Source organism: Sander lucioperca, chromosome 19, assembly GCF_008315115.2.
Source record: "Sander lucioperca isolate FBNREF2018 chromosome 19, SLUC_FBN_1.2, whole genome shotgun sequence".
In the NCBI taxonomy this organism is placed as follows: Eukaryota; Metazoa; Chordata; class Actinopteri; order Perciformes; family Percidae; genus Sander; species Sander lucioperca.
The window spans coordinates 3,750,015-3,765,486 of NC_050191.1; the positions used below are offsets into that span (position 1 = coordinate 3,750,015).

Below are 15,472 nucleotides of genomic sequence, written 5' to 3' on the forward strand. Positions count from 1 at the left end.
CATTACGTGGTCATTTATTCCTTGCCTATAAGAATAAATACGCCTTTCCACCAAACATGCATTGTTGCAGTAAAAACAAGCTACAAGACACACGCCAATCACAATTTCAACGCTACTTATGGAACTGTGGACCCATTAATGAAACACTGCCGTGCATTTTAATCATGTTGATCAGAAAAGCTACTTAAACATACTGTAAATAAACACCAAAACAGTGTTTTGCCAAAGTTTAGCAGTGATCAAAGAGGATGTTTCTTGTGTTTGAGTGACTTTTAAAAGTTTTAAATGGCTTAAAAAGGCTTAAATTACCACAAAAGTGCTTGTTCAGCCATGCGACAGAAGGGGTGATCGCTCATATGTCTCGTTAGGGGTTAAGGGAAAAAGTAATTTAAAAAGTAAAGCTGTCCCCCAGAAGATGAAATGACAAACTACTTCTTAACAAGTGTAAAATATCTTTCTTCCAATAAAATGTCTTGCAGTGTTGCAAATGAAAAACCTACCAGAAAGTTTTACCTCTCGCCAAAATTAAAAGTGAGATGTGTTAATATGTTCACATGGAGCCCGTAGTAACGTGTTGTAGTCTTCTTATTTCTCGTCCCTACACCAGAGCGATGAGCTGGATCCCTTCCAGGAGCTGCTGGATGAGCAGCGCTACCCGGCTGAGGTCACCATGCCCAGCCCCAAACACCACAAGTACCCGCCCTGCAAGGAGAGCAAGAAGGAGCTCATCACGTAAGACTCACTCACACAGTGGTGCAATGTAACTAAGTACATTTACTAGCCCTAATCCTAACCCTTATCCCAAATGGGAAACTTGATCTGCAGTCAGCAGTGCGAGATAAAAAAAAAACACATGCAAACAATGTACAAATAAAGAAAAGACAACAATACAAAGACATGAAGTACAAGAATGTTTCCTATACGCAATATATACAACGCAATTTTACTCAACACCATAGGGTGCTCTAAATCTACGGCCTGAGGGGAGTGTTTCAAACTCAGATCGTAGGGGGTGGTTTGTGCAGTCTAATATAGACCGTATAGATAGTCCAAATGTTGAGGTACTTGTGCTTGAGTCTTTTCTTTTCATGCCACTTTCTACTTCTACTCCACTACATTTCAGAGAGAAATATTGTACTTGTTACTCCACTACATAAACCTGACAGCTTCAGTTACTAGTTACTTTTACACATTAAGATTTTGGCACACAAAACACAAAATAAACAAAAGACAACAATACAAAGACATGAAGTACAACAACCTTTCCTTTAGCAATATATACAAAACAATGTTACACAACACCACAGGAGCAATCTCTAAAGATTCTAGATTACATGTGCAAATTAAGCCGAGTTATTGCACTCGTATTGCTCTTGAACCGGGGTACTCTAAATCTATGGCCCGAGGGGAGTGTAACAAACTCAGAGTGAAGGGGGTAGTTTGTGCAGTCTAATATAGACCCTATAGATAGTACAAATGTTGAGGTCCTTGTACTTGAGTCTTTGTACTTTCTACTCCGCTACATTTCAGAGAGAAATGTTGTACTTTTTACCCCACTACATTCATCTGACAGCTTTAGTTACTAATTACTTTATAAATTAAGATTTTAGCACACAAAACACATGTAGTTTATTCATGTTTTTTTAATAAATTAAACTAGCCAACAATATAACGGCCTACAAGTCCAGCTGAAGTGATTAGATCATTAAACACACAACTGTTTGGATCCTTTACACTTTCTACAATGGAAGGATTTTTCTGCATTACTAAATGAGTACCTTTACTTTTAATACTTTCCTGATGATACTTAGACTTTTACTTAAGTAAAATTTTCAATGCAGGACTTTTACTTCTACTTTTACAGTTTTTTTAGTTGACTCTTAGCAAAAACTCCTTTGTTCTTTTACAAATATGTACTCATTCATGTATAATTACTTCCACCAACTAGTCAGAGTATTCTTGTAAGCGTCTGCCATGTAGCGCCTCCATCTTTAAAATACATTAGCCAAAGAGGGACATACCTCCGCCTTTCGCCCTTTTACACCTATTGGCACCGTGACAAATGCCAGGGGGAAGATTAATCGCCAGGGAAGCGAAAAAGAGAATTAAAACGACAACGCGACAGGCAAAGCAACGAGACCAACATTAATATTGGAGTGGCTAGAACAGCTGCGTGTAAACGATGGAGATACTAAGAGCTAATTTCGGGTTCGGCCATCGTAGGAGGAAGAGCTAGAAAGTAATATTCAGTTGGTTGTCATATACAATTTCACCGCTAGATTGGAGAAATTCTTACACAATGTAACTTTAAGAGGATCTGAATACTTCTTCCACCACTGCTCATTCGTACCTCTAACCTGATCAAACCAGCACTGTCATAAGAGTACTCAGTCAAAGCCAACCACACTTCACTTTTGTTCTTGTCCTTACATGGGAAACTGGCCGTGAAGACGTGCAGTACATATAAACTTAATTATAAAAACACAATACAGTACCCATAGGTACAAAAGAATGTCTTTTTATTTCAAGCTGCTCATCTCAAAGACACAAGACAGAAATGTTTAATTGAAAGGAATCAAGTGAGAATGTTGTTGGTGTTCAGTTTGTATCTCTTTCCCTGCTGCAGGTTGTCAAGCTGCCAGCTGGCCGACAAGAACATCCGCGGGATGATGACGCCCAACCCACAAGAACTCAGGTGAGTCTACAAAATCAATATACTCCTGAGCATGTTCAGAGCAGGGCTGCAGTCAAGACCACTAAACAAGACCAAGCCTGTGGTCGAAAAGTAAAAATATGTATGCCCCATGTCTGTTCCTAAACACTTTTCCTTGACCTCAATGGTCAAGGGTAGCCTGGTCCTACCAGACTCTGGTCCATTTCATTTGTACAGAGAGTCTGGCCACTCTCCATTGACAAGTGTTAACTTCCTTGAAGGTGGGTACTCTGTTGAAGTTTAAAACTATTGGATCTGCCCAGAGCCACTCTGGATCTGCCATAACCAATCGCTAACGTTTGGTCATGACGTCGGCTTAGCATCGCTAGCATTAGCCTTAGCTAACTCCTTCACCACTAACGGAGCGAGCTGGAAAATCAAACTTTTCCCGAACCCCATGGGGAGGAGGGCCACAACATCATGTCCACCAACAGGCTAGGTCAAGGGAAGATGTAAAGAAAAATTCAAAAAGGACTTAGCAACAAGTCCTCCGAACCATACGACAATACAGGTAGTTTTTTCCTACCCCCTCTAATACGACGCACAGGAGTTTTTTCCGTCCTCATATCTAAACCAGAGAACACAACGGTCGCAGTTTGGTTAGGTTTAGAAAATGATTGTGGTTTGGGTTAAAAATCAGACTTTACTTTTACTAACTTCCAGTTATGCACGTGACGCGGAACGGGACATGGCTGAGTTTGCGTTGTCTGGTTATTACTGGTCATTGACTGGAAAAAAAAATGATGAGGACCGAAAAGCTGAATAATTACCTCTGCACAATTTGAATTGTGTTAAAATAGACTACAGTGATTTTCATGTCTTTCGTTTTATTAAAACAATCACCGATCATGTTTTTTTCATTTAAAAAAACGACTGTAGACCGTAGTTTGTATTGTTTTATTTCCTCTGCCTAGCCAATGGAAAATAGGCCTATTTTAATTCAGATCAGCACAATGTTATATGCATTGATATAATCATTTTGGTCTCTCTGCCTGTAGCAAGTAGCCTACATTTCAATAAAAATAGTATAAATCTACATCCCTTGATGATATTATTCTTGATATAGCCTGCCAATCAATTTTTTTTAAGCGCAATAAACATGGAAAATATTTGACCAGAACTTTTCCTAATAGACCGGTAGAATGAAACCTTACAGGTCACATGACCGGCATACATTTTTTTCTAGCGGAAACACTGTGACGTGGGTCCGTTTGTTTGATAAAGTTGAAAAAAAACCCTTGCCATTTACTGTTATTTTAAAAACGAGACACAAACCCAGGTCTCCTGGGTGAAAGTCCTGTGTTTGTTTGAACCATCAACCACCTCGACCTGCCTCTTTGGCGCTCTTATACGTCAACTTACTTCTTTGCTCCCGTCATAACTACTACGGCCACTAGAGGGCGTCGCCACTTTAAATGTAATCGTAAATACGAGTTGTAATTGTTGCTTGAAGAAAGAATTTATGTGGCAGTTTTTCGGGGCAGGACAGTCTCGGACAAAGACAACTGCGGTGCTCAGAGAATCCGACTGCACTCACACCTGGCTTTGTAATTTTGCGACCCTATGCTAAAGGAGATAAGAAAGGAAGTATTGAAGCGCTTTTCTTTAGCATTTAGAGAATTCCACCAGCTCTTATCAAAGCTGCCACTTGGATACTATCGGGTCAACTCATTCAGTTTGGAACCTTCCTAAGCAAAAAAGACTATTGGTCTGCAGCCCAAGTCTGAGCAATGTGGAGGTTCCAGAGTCCAAATGGGAGTCAAGTCCATTATACAAGATCAAGACGCTGTTTAATGTTTGTGCCTCAGGTGTCCGACCCCGGGCTGCGATGGATCCGGACACATCACTGGAAACTACGCCTCCCACAGAAGGTACAGTATCCACGCATCAGACTACAACTGGCTGCAGCCACGCATGGCACTACAGCCAAAAAAGATACAGTACTTCACTGTACGTGTCTTTCTAAATTGGTCTTCTGTCCTGCAGTCTGTCCGGTTGTCCACGAGCCAAGAAGAGCGGCATCAAAATCCTTCACAGCAAAGAGGACAAGGACGACCAGGAGCCAATCAAGTAAGGTTTCTATATAGCTTTGATAAAGCCTGGGAAGTTTCAGGAGGGGAATTATGAGAAACCGTACCCTCAGATTAGTAATTTTTGCAGTTAATACGGTCTTTCCATTCCCTCAATTAACTAAATTATGATCTCATATTTTCCTTTCCAACCTCTGTCTCATGGAAGACAGCCATATACCTTCATCACATCCAGTTACACTGTTGTTTCACAGCCAAAACCTGAAGTATATATAACAGCCAAGCAGTCTTTGGAAAAGTATCGAGAGGACAAAGAAAAACAGAATATTATTTCAGAGCAAAGTTTAATATTTTGAGGACATTTATTAATTAAAAGCAGTGTTGACAGATTTTTTAAAGAACTACCTACAAAATGACAGAAACCATCTTTGGAAGAAATTTATATGATGTGTACTTTGATTTTTTAGTTTGGCCCATGACCCATCCGCTAACATGGAGGGGGCGGGATTTATGAGCGATACTGCAGCAGCGGGGGGGCAGCTTTGGCTTCACTTCCCTAAACCACTCCTGTCTTTTCTTGGCTTTGTGCTTTTGTCCTGTTGGAAGTTGAACCTTCGGCCCTAATAGCGCTGGATCAGGTTTTTTATTGAGGATATCTCTTCACTTGTTCCCACAAATCCCACATCACCATTTAATCGTAGTGTGCAGGTGATGAGAGAAGAGAGAGCTTAGAATTGAGGCCAAACAGTTCAATCTTGGTTTCATGAGACCAGATTATTTTATCTCACTGTCTGAGAGTCCTTTAGGTGCTTTTTTTTGCAAACTCCATGTGTCACTTCAGTCAATGGCCTCTCGGTCAGTTCTAGGAAGAGTCATTTGTTCTGAACTTCTTCCATTTAAGAATGACATGCTCTTGAGAACCTTCAATGCAGAATACATGTTTTTTTTTTTGTAGCCTTTCCCAGAGCTGTGCCTCGACACAGTCCCGTCTCTGAGCTCTGCAGGCAGTTCCTTTCGCCTCACGACTTGTCAGCTGTCAGACCTTATATAGACAGGTGTGTGTGCCTTTCCAAATCATGTCCAATCAGTTGAATTAACCACAGGTGGACTCCAATCAAGGTGTAAAAAAATCTTAAAGAGGATCAAGAGAAATGGGAGGCACCTGAGCTAAATTCATAGCAAAGGGTCTGAATACTCCTGTTAACATGATATTTCAGTTTTTAAAATCGGGTTTTTGTCATTGTGGGGTAGATATATAAGGATGAAAATAACTACACTGAGTCAACAAAAAAAGTATACAAAGTGTATGAATTAGGTCTGCAACTTATGATTATTGCCATTATTATATAGGATTAATTGGTCAGTTTTTGAGCCTATAAAATGCCAGAAGATGGTGGAAAATAGTTATTTCAGCCCAAAGTCTATAAACTGCTTGTTTTGTCCAGATAACAGTCCGAAACCCAAAGACGTTCAGTTTACAATACAGATACAAAACAGAGGAAAGCAACAAGTGATTGTTGATGAATGACAATTCGTTGATTATTAAAATCGTTGCTAATAAATTATCTGTCTGTTGCCTAATCGATTAATCCAGCAGTAGTTTGAAAATGTAATTTGAATTAAAAAAATGCATCAAAAGTTCTGCCCCTGGAACTGAGCTTTTTGTACTGATACCGTTTTTATAATTTTATAAATTCAAGGTTCATAGTTCCTAGTGTTAGAGTGTAGGCTCTCTGTCTGTCCTGCTGTCGACAGATTCGTCCATCTACTCTCTCTTAAAATGCCGCCTGTGTGCGCTGACCTTTCTAACGTTGGAAAAAAAAAATATTTTGGAGAGGAGCTGTGCTCAGTCCTCCACTTCACCTCCCGCTCCCAGCAGGCCGAGTCCGCTAAAGGTTAGCACTAGCGAGCGTTTGACATTTTCCTTAAAGCAGAGCCATAATGTTAAGCCAATAGGACCTTGTGAATAATAAGTTCAGCTGGTGTCAGTCTGCAGCCAGCTGTTGCTGCCACCTCTGTTCCCATCACCATCATCGTTAACAGTGGAATCGTAATTAAGCTTAACCTGAGGTCGGCTGGAGGGCGGCCCGCCGACGCTCGGCTCATTCTAATCAGCACAAATGTCACGGCGAAGGGCGTTTTGGGATGCAGGAGGCAGAGCAGACTGGCTAGAAGTTGAGGGGGTGTCACCTGCAGAGCAAGTGGTGTTTGTCCTGCTCGCCGTGACACCGCTGTGGCCTTAGGGCCTTGGAGGGGAGAGAAGGTGGTAGTAGGTAGTAGGGGAGGAGGTGAGTCCTCCCTCCATCAAATGAGTCCTGAACAGATCCTTTTTTTTAAAATCTGCACCACTTTTTTCATAGCTCAACAGCTACCCTTTGCATATACGTTTAAGGATAACTTTTGCTGAAACATTATCCAAATCATCGGTCAGTTTTTAGATTGTTTTTCAGACAGCCATTGGTTTCAATTCTTTCCCATTCCTATTTGCAGACTTTAAACTTACTGCAGTTAGATAACACATCATAGTCAACATTTAGCCAACTTTGTTTTGCCAAAGTTATGTTACTGTAGCTTGGTAATGCAATTGAAAGCCAGGACCGTTCACAAACTGGCTTTGAGGAGACATTTTGATTTCTCTTATGGCATTCCAAGGTGCAGTCCAACTGTTATTCTTCGGCATATGTATTGTATCACTGTCTGATAGCAAAAAATGAATAAGTATTTTTTTTTTAATTGTATAAGACTTGCAGAAATTGCAGTGGATGCAATGACAATTAGTATTTACAAGTGCAGTGCCCGTTGAAAACGCGCCTGTGCGGAACGGGCCGATTGCTTGGCCTGTGGTATTGCTGCTTGCAGCTTTCTTGAGAACCGCTCATCCAAACAACTTCACACTCGACACTGCGCTTCCTTGGGTCCTGAGCAATACACCTGCCATGACAGAGCTGCGTCCCCTAGCAATGCTAGAATATACGTGTCATTTGCTAACAACTAATTATTTGGAACCAGGCTATTTTTCGGGAAAAAAAGCATTCATTCAAAAATTACATCACTGATGCTTGAAATGTTTGAGTTTGCTAAAATGTAACAACTCTGATGTCTCTTTCGTCATGTGTTCTTGAAAGTACTGTTAGCGAGCAAGAGAGCGAGCTGTACCCAGCATACCTTTTCGGCGGTGTAAAAGTTAAACCAAACAAAGGCAACCTAAATGCTGACCGTGAAGCTCCTTGACATCTCTGTGTTTCTTCTTCCTCTCAGGTGTCCGGTGCCGGGCTGTGACGGACAGGGACATGTGACAGGGAAGTACGCTTCCCACCGCAGCGCGTCAGGCTGCCCCTTGGCGGCAAAGAGGCAGAAGGACAGCTACGTCAACGGCTCGCAGTTTGTCTGGAAATCTGGCAAGACGGACGGCATGAGCTGCCCAACCCCAGGCTGCGACGGCTCGGGACACGTCAGTGGGAGCTTCCTGACGCATCGGAGGTGGGCGTGGCTCTGTGTCATTCTGTTTCAATTGTATCACAGAAATTTGATTTTGATACTATAACTGTTTTAATTGAAAGCTTTTTTTTCCCAGCTCTGATGTTTATCCTGATGACCATTTTGCAAATCATAATACACATACATAGTTTGATTTTTTTTCCTTACAGGCTGCCATTGCTTTTTTTTTTTATTTTGTAAATTAAAATCAGCTAGCACAGACATGATAATCCATTTGCAGTCAAGCTTTCGTCAATGTGTGTGTATGTGTGTTTTATTCCAGTCTCTCCGGTTGTCCCCGTGCCACCTCGGCCATGAAGAAAGCCAGGATGAGCGGTGTGGAGATGCTGACAATCAAGCAGAGAGCAAGCAAAGGTCAGAGCCAAACCCAAACCCTAACCTAAAACAGAGGGAAAAAAAACGTATCTGAAAAGATACTGTGGCTGCCCGATCCATACCAGAAACCGGATCCTTTCTACGCATATATGATAGATAGTTGAGGTTAGGTTAGGATAGCCCATTGGTCAGGGGATAGGACCTGAACAGATTGGGTTTCCGGTACGGATTGGGTAGTGACAGATACGAGCAAAAAAGTCAATCCAAGGAGGGTTGAAAATTAGCCTTGTCTTGAAAGCCTATATGCAATCTGTATCATGTTATTGTTTTTTGCATTATCCCTGACACTAATAAATAAAGCTAATTAAATGTTCTTTTTGGTGTAAGGCATCGAAAACGATGAAGAAATCAAACAGCTGGATGAAGAAATCAAAGATCTGAACGAGTCCAACACTCAAGCGGAGTCCGACATGATAAAATTGAGGACACAAGTAAGAAACTCAATATCAAGTATGAAGTAGATTGATGCTGGTTTGGAAAACAGAGTCTGGTGGACCCTGTAACAGACCAAACACTATTCCTGCTACTAAGGGTTTATATCAGATATAGAAAATGTGTAGAACATTTGTGAAGTGAATTCACTACAGCAGAATGAGAGAGACAGGTAGAGGCTCTGTTTTTTCTCTATTTAAGACATTTGACAGATGATGCAGCCTTTTACACGGAAGATCTTACAAAGTTAGAGAACTAGTTTGCTGTAAATTCTTTAAATAGCATCCAGGCCTTTATTTACTTTAACTGCAGAGACAACTGGCTTTAATTTAGTTGAGAATTTACAGTAATTTACTGCAAAGATATAACATTTATTTTTTGATGAAAACCGTAATGCACACTGACTCCAAAAAGCACATTTCAATCCCAGGTTAACCTTCCCCAGGTGATAAACATCTAAAAAATTATTAATTTTAATTTTATATATGTTTGTACATAAAATGTTTAAAACGTGAAAGGAAACATAGTCTTGCATAGTCCACACAGCATTCTGGGATGGGAGAAAAACGTGCTCTGGTTTATTGCCATTTCTTTAAACCAATCACAATCGTCTTGGGCGGTGCTAAGCGCCAGACAGAGCCCTGGTGCCTCTGCAAAATAGCCTCGGGAAGAAACTTGTTTTGGTGTATGTTCAAAGATTGTTTTAGTTGTGCAACAGAAAACTCAGATTGGACAGATAGTCTAGCTAGCTGTCTGGATTTACCCTGCAGAGATCTGAGGAGCAGTTAACCATAGTCCTCAGAAATCCACCGGAGGTTAAAATTCCAACACATAGAAAGCGTAAGGTAACGGACATCGGCCGAATAGATTGACATCCGCCGGAATTTCCGGCGACCAATCCCTGAAGTGGAACGTTGTGGATATAGACTAAAGGAAACTAAAACATATTTCACCCCCCAAAATGTAACTGCTGCTAATAATTAATGTCATCGTCTGGCAGATCACCACTATGGAGACCAACCTGAAGTCCATTGAAGAGGAGAACAAGGTGATCGAGCAGCAGAATGACTCGCTGCTGCACGAGCTGGCCAACCTCAGCCAGTCGCTCATCAACAGCTTAGCTAACATCCAGCTTCCACACATGGTAAGAAATAAGCTGACTGCACATTTAGGCGAATGGTTTGGTATAATATTTTTACAAACTTGTAAAGTAATATTTTCTTGTATCTAGACTCATCAGCTTAGATTCATTTCAGTCAAATGATCTGAAATTTGCAATTATCACACTGGCAGGTAAATTGACAGATTCGAAGAAATCTGATCTGATGTATGTTAATATGAAGTGATCCATTTCCAAAATAAATGTTTCTAGAATCCATAGAGGGTTGTCGTATCTCGAAACATGACGTCATTTTTTGTTGCTCTTTCATTGAAGAAAATATAATGTTTATGACTAAATAAGAGACAAAATGATTTGTTAAATTTTAGATATTTTGCACAATTATGAACTTGAAATAAAAGATACTTCATTTTCATTTTTTATCTGAGGTTACAACTTCTGTCAGATGTAATTTTTAATATGCTAAATTTGTTTACTTCTTTTGTGTTTGATATTATATTATATTTGTGGGACAGTGAAAGACTGGAACTGGTCTGAAGCCAACTAACATCACGATTTTAATCCCTCGAGGTGTTAAAGTCGTCTCCAGCCTTTTCTGTAGCGACACTCAAGTTTTTTCCTCATCTGCTTCTTTCTGTTCGCCACCTTCTTCTTCTTTTTTCCAGCAGTCCATGCTGTGCTTCCTCAGTGCTTTACAACACCTCACAGAGTTTCACACAAAGAAACAAAGTCTCTTTTTTCAGTTTGAGTGAAGTGCTCATGGCTGTTTTGACGTCATGTTGTCTCAGTGTAGAAAGAAGACTGGGGCTAATTGGATAATCTCTCTTTAAGCAGTATGCCCCCAAGTTGCTTTATAACGGGACTCTTAGCCTACTCTCTTTCCATTCATGTTGCTTCATATCACACTGCAAGGACAATGTCCGTCTTAACAAGAAATTTGATATTCATCCCTTTTGAAACAAGCTCTAAATCTTGCTCACTTTCACTAGTTTGGATTTAAAGTTCTAGCTTATTTTTAGATAATCACTCGATTTTCCTCAAATTAGTTGATTTTTGTCGGACAGTGTCGGAGTGAAAAGTTATGCAGAATTTTTCCTTTATTGTTTCCAGACTTTTGTGTTTTCTGTTCATACGTTCTCTAGGATATAAGATACATCCATTAATAATAATAGGAAATGACCAATAGATGACAAAAAATTTCATATCTATTTTAGTTTCAGTACAGTTTATTTGCAGTTTGAGCTACCTTTAAAGGTGTCATGATGTATTTCCGCCACAATCTTGTCTCATTCAAGTCAATGATTAAAAATCTACTTGTGGTATAGTAACAGACATATTGATTTGAGCGCTCAAAAGAGAATTTTTGAACTTTTATTTTAAAGAATCCAAATTGGGGAAACTTTCAGCTGCAGTGTAAACAGAGCCAGAGGGAGAAATGACTTGCCAAGGCGGACGTTGTGTCTTTTTCTCGGTGACACCGCCGTGTAACTAGCGGGCTAATGACTAGACTTCTCTGTACACCCTCTCCTGTAGAGACCGCTGCCACAGAAAGAGGCCCCAGTAAAGCATAACTGCTGTTTACAGATGCCTCCCAGAGTAAGAGATCCATTTATCCTTTATCCAATTATCCTTCTCTTCTGCTCTGTCACCCCCTTTCCCCCCCCACTGTGGCGTCCACACATTACAGCTATCCATTTATACTGCAGTATACAAGAGTGTAACTCAGTCATTTTAGTAACAATAACTAATATACCTGTGGACAATTCTTATTCTAAACACTAATAGTAGTTTTAGATCAACAAACCTTGAGGCGAAGCTGCTCTGAAATCTAAAATAATCTGATTGGTTGAGTTAAACCGCAGTGCAATTGGATCCAGGTTAGGTCACTGGCAACATAAATTTGTATTTTGCTTTTATTTGCATATTCCTGAATAACACAACAAGTAAAATAAGTCCAATTCTGATGAAATAACAAAAACTCTGTGTGCTGCAAGCTCACCCCCCGCCTCGAGCTCTAGACCCTTACAGGCACTCTACTTCCTGTGTTGGTAATAAACTTTGGCACAGGAATTAAATCGTGAGATGCAGAAACATTTACATTAGGCATAATTGCTAAGGATACTTGGCTTACAAAGCACATTACAGGATAAAAAGAACTGGGCCTAAAATCGAGCCTTGTGGGACACCACATATAAAACTAACTGTGCTTGTCCAAACAAACTCAACTCAAATCATAATCACATAATCACATTTTTATCTTTTTTTTTTACAAACACTTAAGCCACTGAGGTTGAACTCAACCAATAGTACTATTTTTAAGGCCAAAGCTGCTCTGTCTCTTAAAAGACTAAAACTCCCAGTCGGCTAAGTTGAGTGGAACGAGTTGTGTCTCATTCATCTGCCCATTAACCTCCCATTAGTTTTTAACATTCTGGTTTTGTCTCCATATGCTAAACATTAACCTTCCATCTAGCCACCAGCTATCCATCCCTCTCCTGATTTTCGCATGGTTTGGAGTTGCATTGCGTAGACCTTCACAGGCTGAAGTATAGATATTAATCATAATATTACAATTTAATAACAAAGGAGTATTTCAGTGAGTTTGTGTAAGCGAGCCATGCTTCCCTGATGGTGTTCCCTTCCTCCGTTGATGTCCGCTTGTCTTCCAAACCTTTCCCCACACTGTCTTACAGAAAATATACTTATTCTCTGAAAACACAAACTCTAATCCCTCTGATGTCTTGTTTCTTCGTGGGTTTCTTTCCCCTCACAGGAGCCAATGAATGAACAGAACTTTGACACTTATGTGAGTACATTGACAGACATGTACACTCACCAGGACCAGTACCAGAGCCCGGAGAACAAGGCGCTGCTGGAGAACATCAAACAGGCAGTTCAGGGTATCCAGGTCTAGCCCTGATTGAGGCCAAAATAACAAATGCAAAGCAAAAACAACAACAAAAAAGTAAAAAAGAGGGGAATGGGTTGTTTTTTGCTGCTGTAATCTACAATAGTTCTTTTAATTCTTCTGCTGTTATGCTCTCAACTCCATGGGTATCTCTTTTTTTTATTGTTTATTTGTCGTTGCCTTGCTTTGAAAAACAATTACCAACATTTAAAACGAACATTCACGTTTTGTACATTTTCATATGACCTAATATAATGTGATGTACTGTTTATAGCTGCTAATGTATGCACATTCTAGTGTATATGTATGTATTTATTTATTTATTCATTGTAAGCTTGAATCATTTCTTATTTTAACGCGCGACATCAAAAAACTGGGCCTCACGGGTTTAACGGGGAGCAGAGCGGCGAGGGGGAACCTGACGAGCAATCATTTTCGAAAGGCTTCTCTCACAAGCTGTAAAGCTGGAGGTTGTTTAATGGATGTACATCATTCATTTTTGTATTGTTTCAAAGTGGACAATTATATTACTGTAAATCTTTAGCTAAAATTACGAGAAGAACCAATGCTGTAAGCAAGAAGATTTCAAACATCATGACACGGAAACTTACTGGTGCAAATCCCATCATCCCCTTCGGTGTTGTTTTGTTTCAAACTGTTCTGTTTCTGTTTGCTTTTCTTTGTTTGTGCGGAGAAGGAAGTGGAAAGACCAATGGCTACAGAAACTGTAGGAGACAATCTGCCGTTCTGAATTTCTTTTAATCATCAACCTTGAACTAGCTAATAGGACAACGTGTCAGCAATATTGGTATGATAATATTAAATCGTTTGTTTAGATATGGGATGCAATCTATATGAAAAAATGTTTGGGTATATGCAATTTCTTATGAATTAAACTAGCAAAGAGCTGATAGATCTTTTTACTAACTATAAATGTATTGCGTTTTGTATAAACCTTTTACTACAATCATGTTTTAGGAAATCTGACGCGGGTGAAAGGACTTTGGTTCTGTCATGTTCGACTTTGCACAGGGACACCTTTGTTTCCATGTTTTGATGTTTTTATTGTCAATTAAGAGGCACTTGGCAGGCGAAAGGATTTGTAGATATGATTTTTCTTTCCAAAAGCTGACGGCTCCACTGGACTTACAGGGTCAAACGTCCCCATCCATCATTGTATATTGCACTTGTTGTGTAGAAAACGTCTTTCCAGTCACACATCTTATTGTGTGAACCACAATGGGACATGATGCCAGACGACATGATGACCAAGCAGCACTTTTTTTTATTATCTTTGATTGTTATTGAAAAGATGAATAAAAAGTAGAGCTAGCAGTCGTAACGCACCGACTGAGTATTTGATCTGAATTGGCCTTACGATGACATTCAGTCTGAAATCACAGTACTGATGGAATACGTTTTCTGAATACCGTCGATCATGCATGCACTTTATTGGAGTATGTCAAAGTATTATCACGTGGTAAATGAAGCAAAAACTGTACAGCAAGTTTGTGGAAACTGTGACTTTGACAAGACTTTGTGCTGGTGATTCCTGTTTGAAAGCAACCTGGAACAAATTTCACTTGGTTGATTTGTTAAGGAAAAGGAAAACTCCCCCTTCGGTACCCTTACATTGTTAACCACCACTCCAGTATGTTTTTTTTAACATCAAATCCATTTTGAAAGATGACCTAAAAACAGAGTGCTGAACCACAGTGATAACCTTCTGTCTTAAGGCGCTGACTCACCAACCCGATTATTTGGCCGTCGGACGTCATTGGACAGTCTGGCGAGGTCGGTGACTCGAGTCTGTTCGGTGTGTTCCGTGCAGTCGTTTGTCGGAGGAGCCGTCGGCGTTCATTTTGGCCGATTTGAGTTGTTGAATCGGCCAGTGGGCAGTCGGACTCAATGACCAATCTGATTGGTGGAGTGCTAGCCCTTGACTAGCAAATCAGTGCACGAGAAAATAGGAGAGCCCGAGAGCTGACAACGCCAGTATCTTCTTATTACTAGCCATCGTATGTTCTTCCGTTCAGCGAGTGATGACAACAACGATCCTTCTTGACTACTATCAACACTCTCTGATGACAACAACGTGCTCTGTGTTCACGAGGTCTAGAGAGATGTTCCGTCATTTCCAGTTTTAATTTTTTGGGCGACAATACAGATTAGCACTGCCTGCTGTTATAGAGACGTATTACGTCTCGTGCACGAGCAGAACGTACGCTCAAGTCAGCGTCGCTTCTGTGTTCCGAGGCACTTTTTTGACCAACTTGGGGAGACGGGAGCCGACTGATCAGTCCGACTCCCTTTTCTGCCGACGGAAATGCTCCATTTTAAACCACCTAAAACATAATGTTGCAGATTTAAAAAAAAAAAAAACTTTATACAACCTG

At 40.3% G+C, this 15,472-nt stretch overlaps 1 protein-coding gene across 10 annotated transcripts in view; it reads left to right on the top strand.

Moving 5' to 3' along the window:
• The window catches only part of myt1la (myelin transcription factor 1-like, a), a 79,782-nt gene extending 65,066 nt beyond the window's left edge, over positions 1-14,716 (top strand). For 6 of the 10 annotated variants that reach the window (XM_035995020.1, XM_035995021.1, XM_031307872.2 and 3 more), the window contains 10 exons: positions 581-732; positions 2,627-2,695; positions 4,522-4,584; positions 4,700-4,783; positions 8,002-8,229; positions 8,504-8,595; positions 8,944-9,047; positions 10,049-10,192; positions 11,702-11,764; positions 12,942-14,716. In XM_035995020.1, the coding sequence (XP_035850913.1) occupies positions 581-732; positions 2,627-2,695; positions 4,522-4,584; positions 4,700-4,783; positions 8,002-8,229; positions 8,504-8,595; positions 8,944-9,047; positions 10,049-10,192; positions 11,702-11,764; positions 12,942-13,082 (1,140 nt within the window). In that variant the 3' untranslated portion in view covers positions 13,083-14,716. The remainder of the gene's footprint in view (positions 1-580; positions 733-2,626; positions 2,696-4,521; positions 4,585-4,699; positions 4,784-8,001; positions 8,230-8,503; positions 8,596-8,943; positions 9,048-10,048; positions 10,193-11,701; positions 11,765-12,941) is intronic. The other 4 variants (XM_035995023.1, XM_035995027.1, XM_035995025.1 and 1 more) reach the window with 3 other exon arrangements.
• The last annotated feature ends 756 nt before the right edge of the window (positions 14,717-15,472 follow it).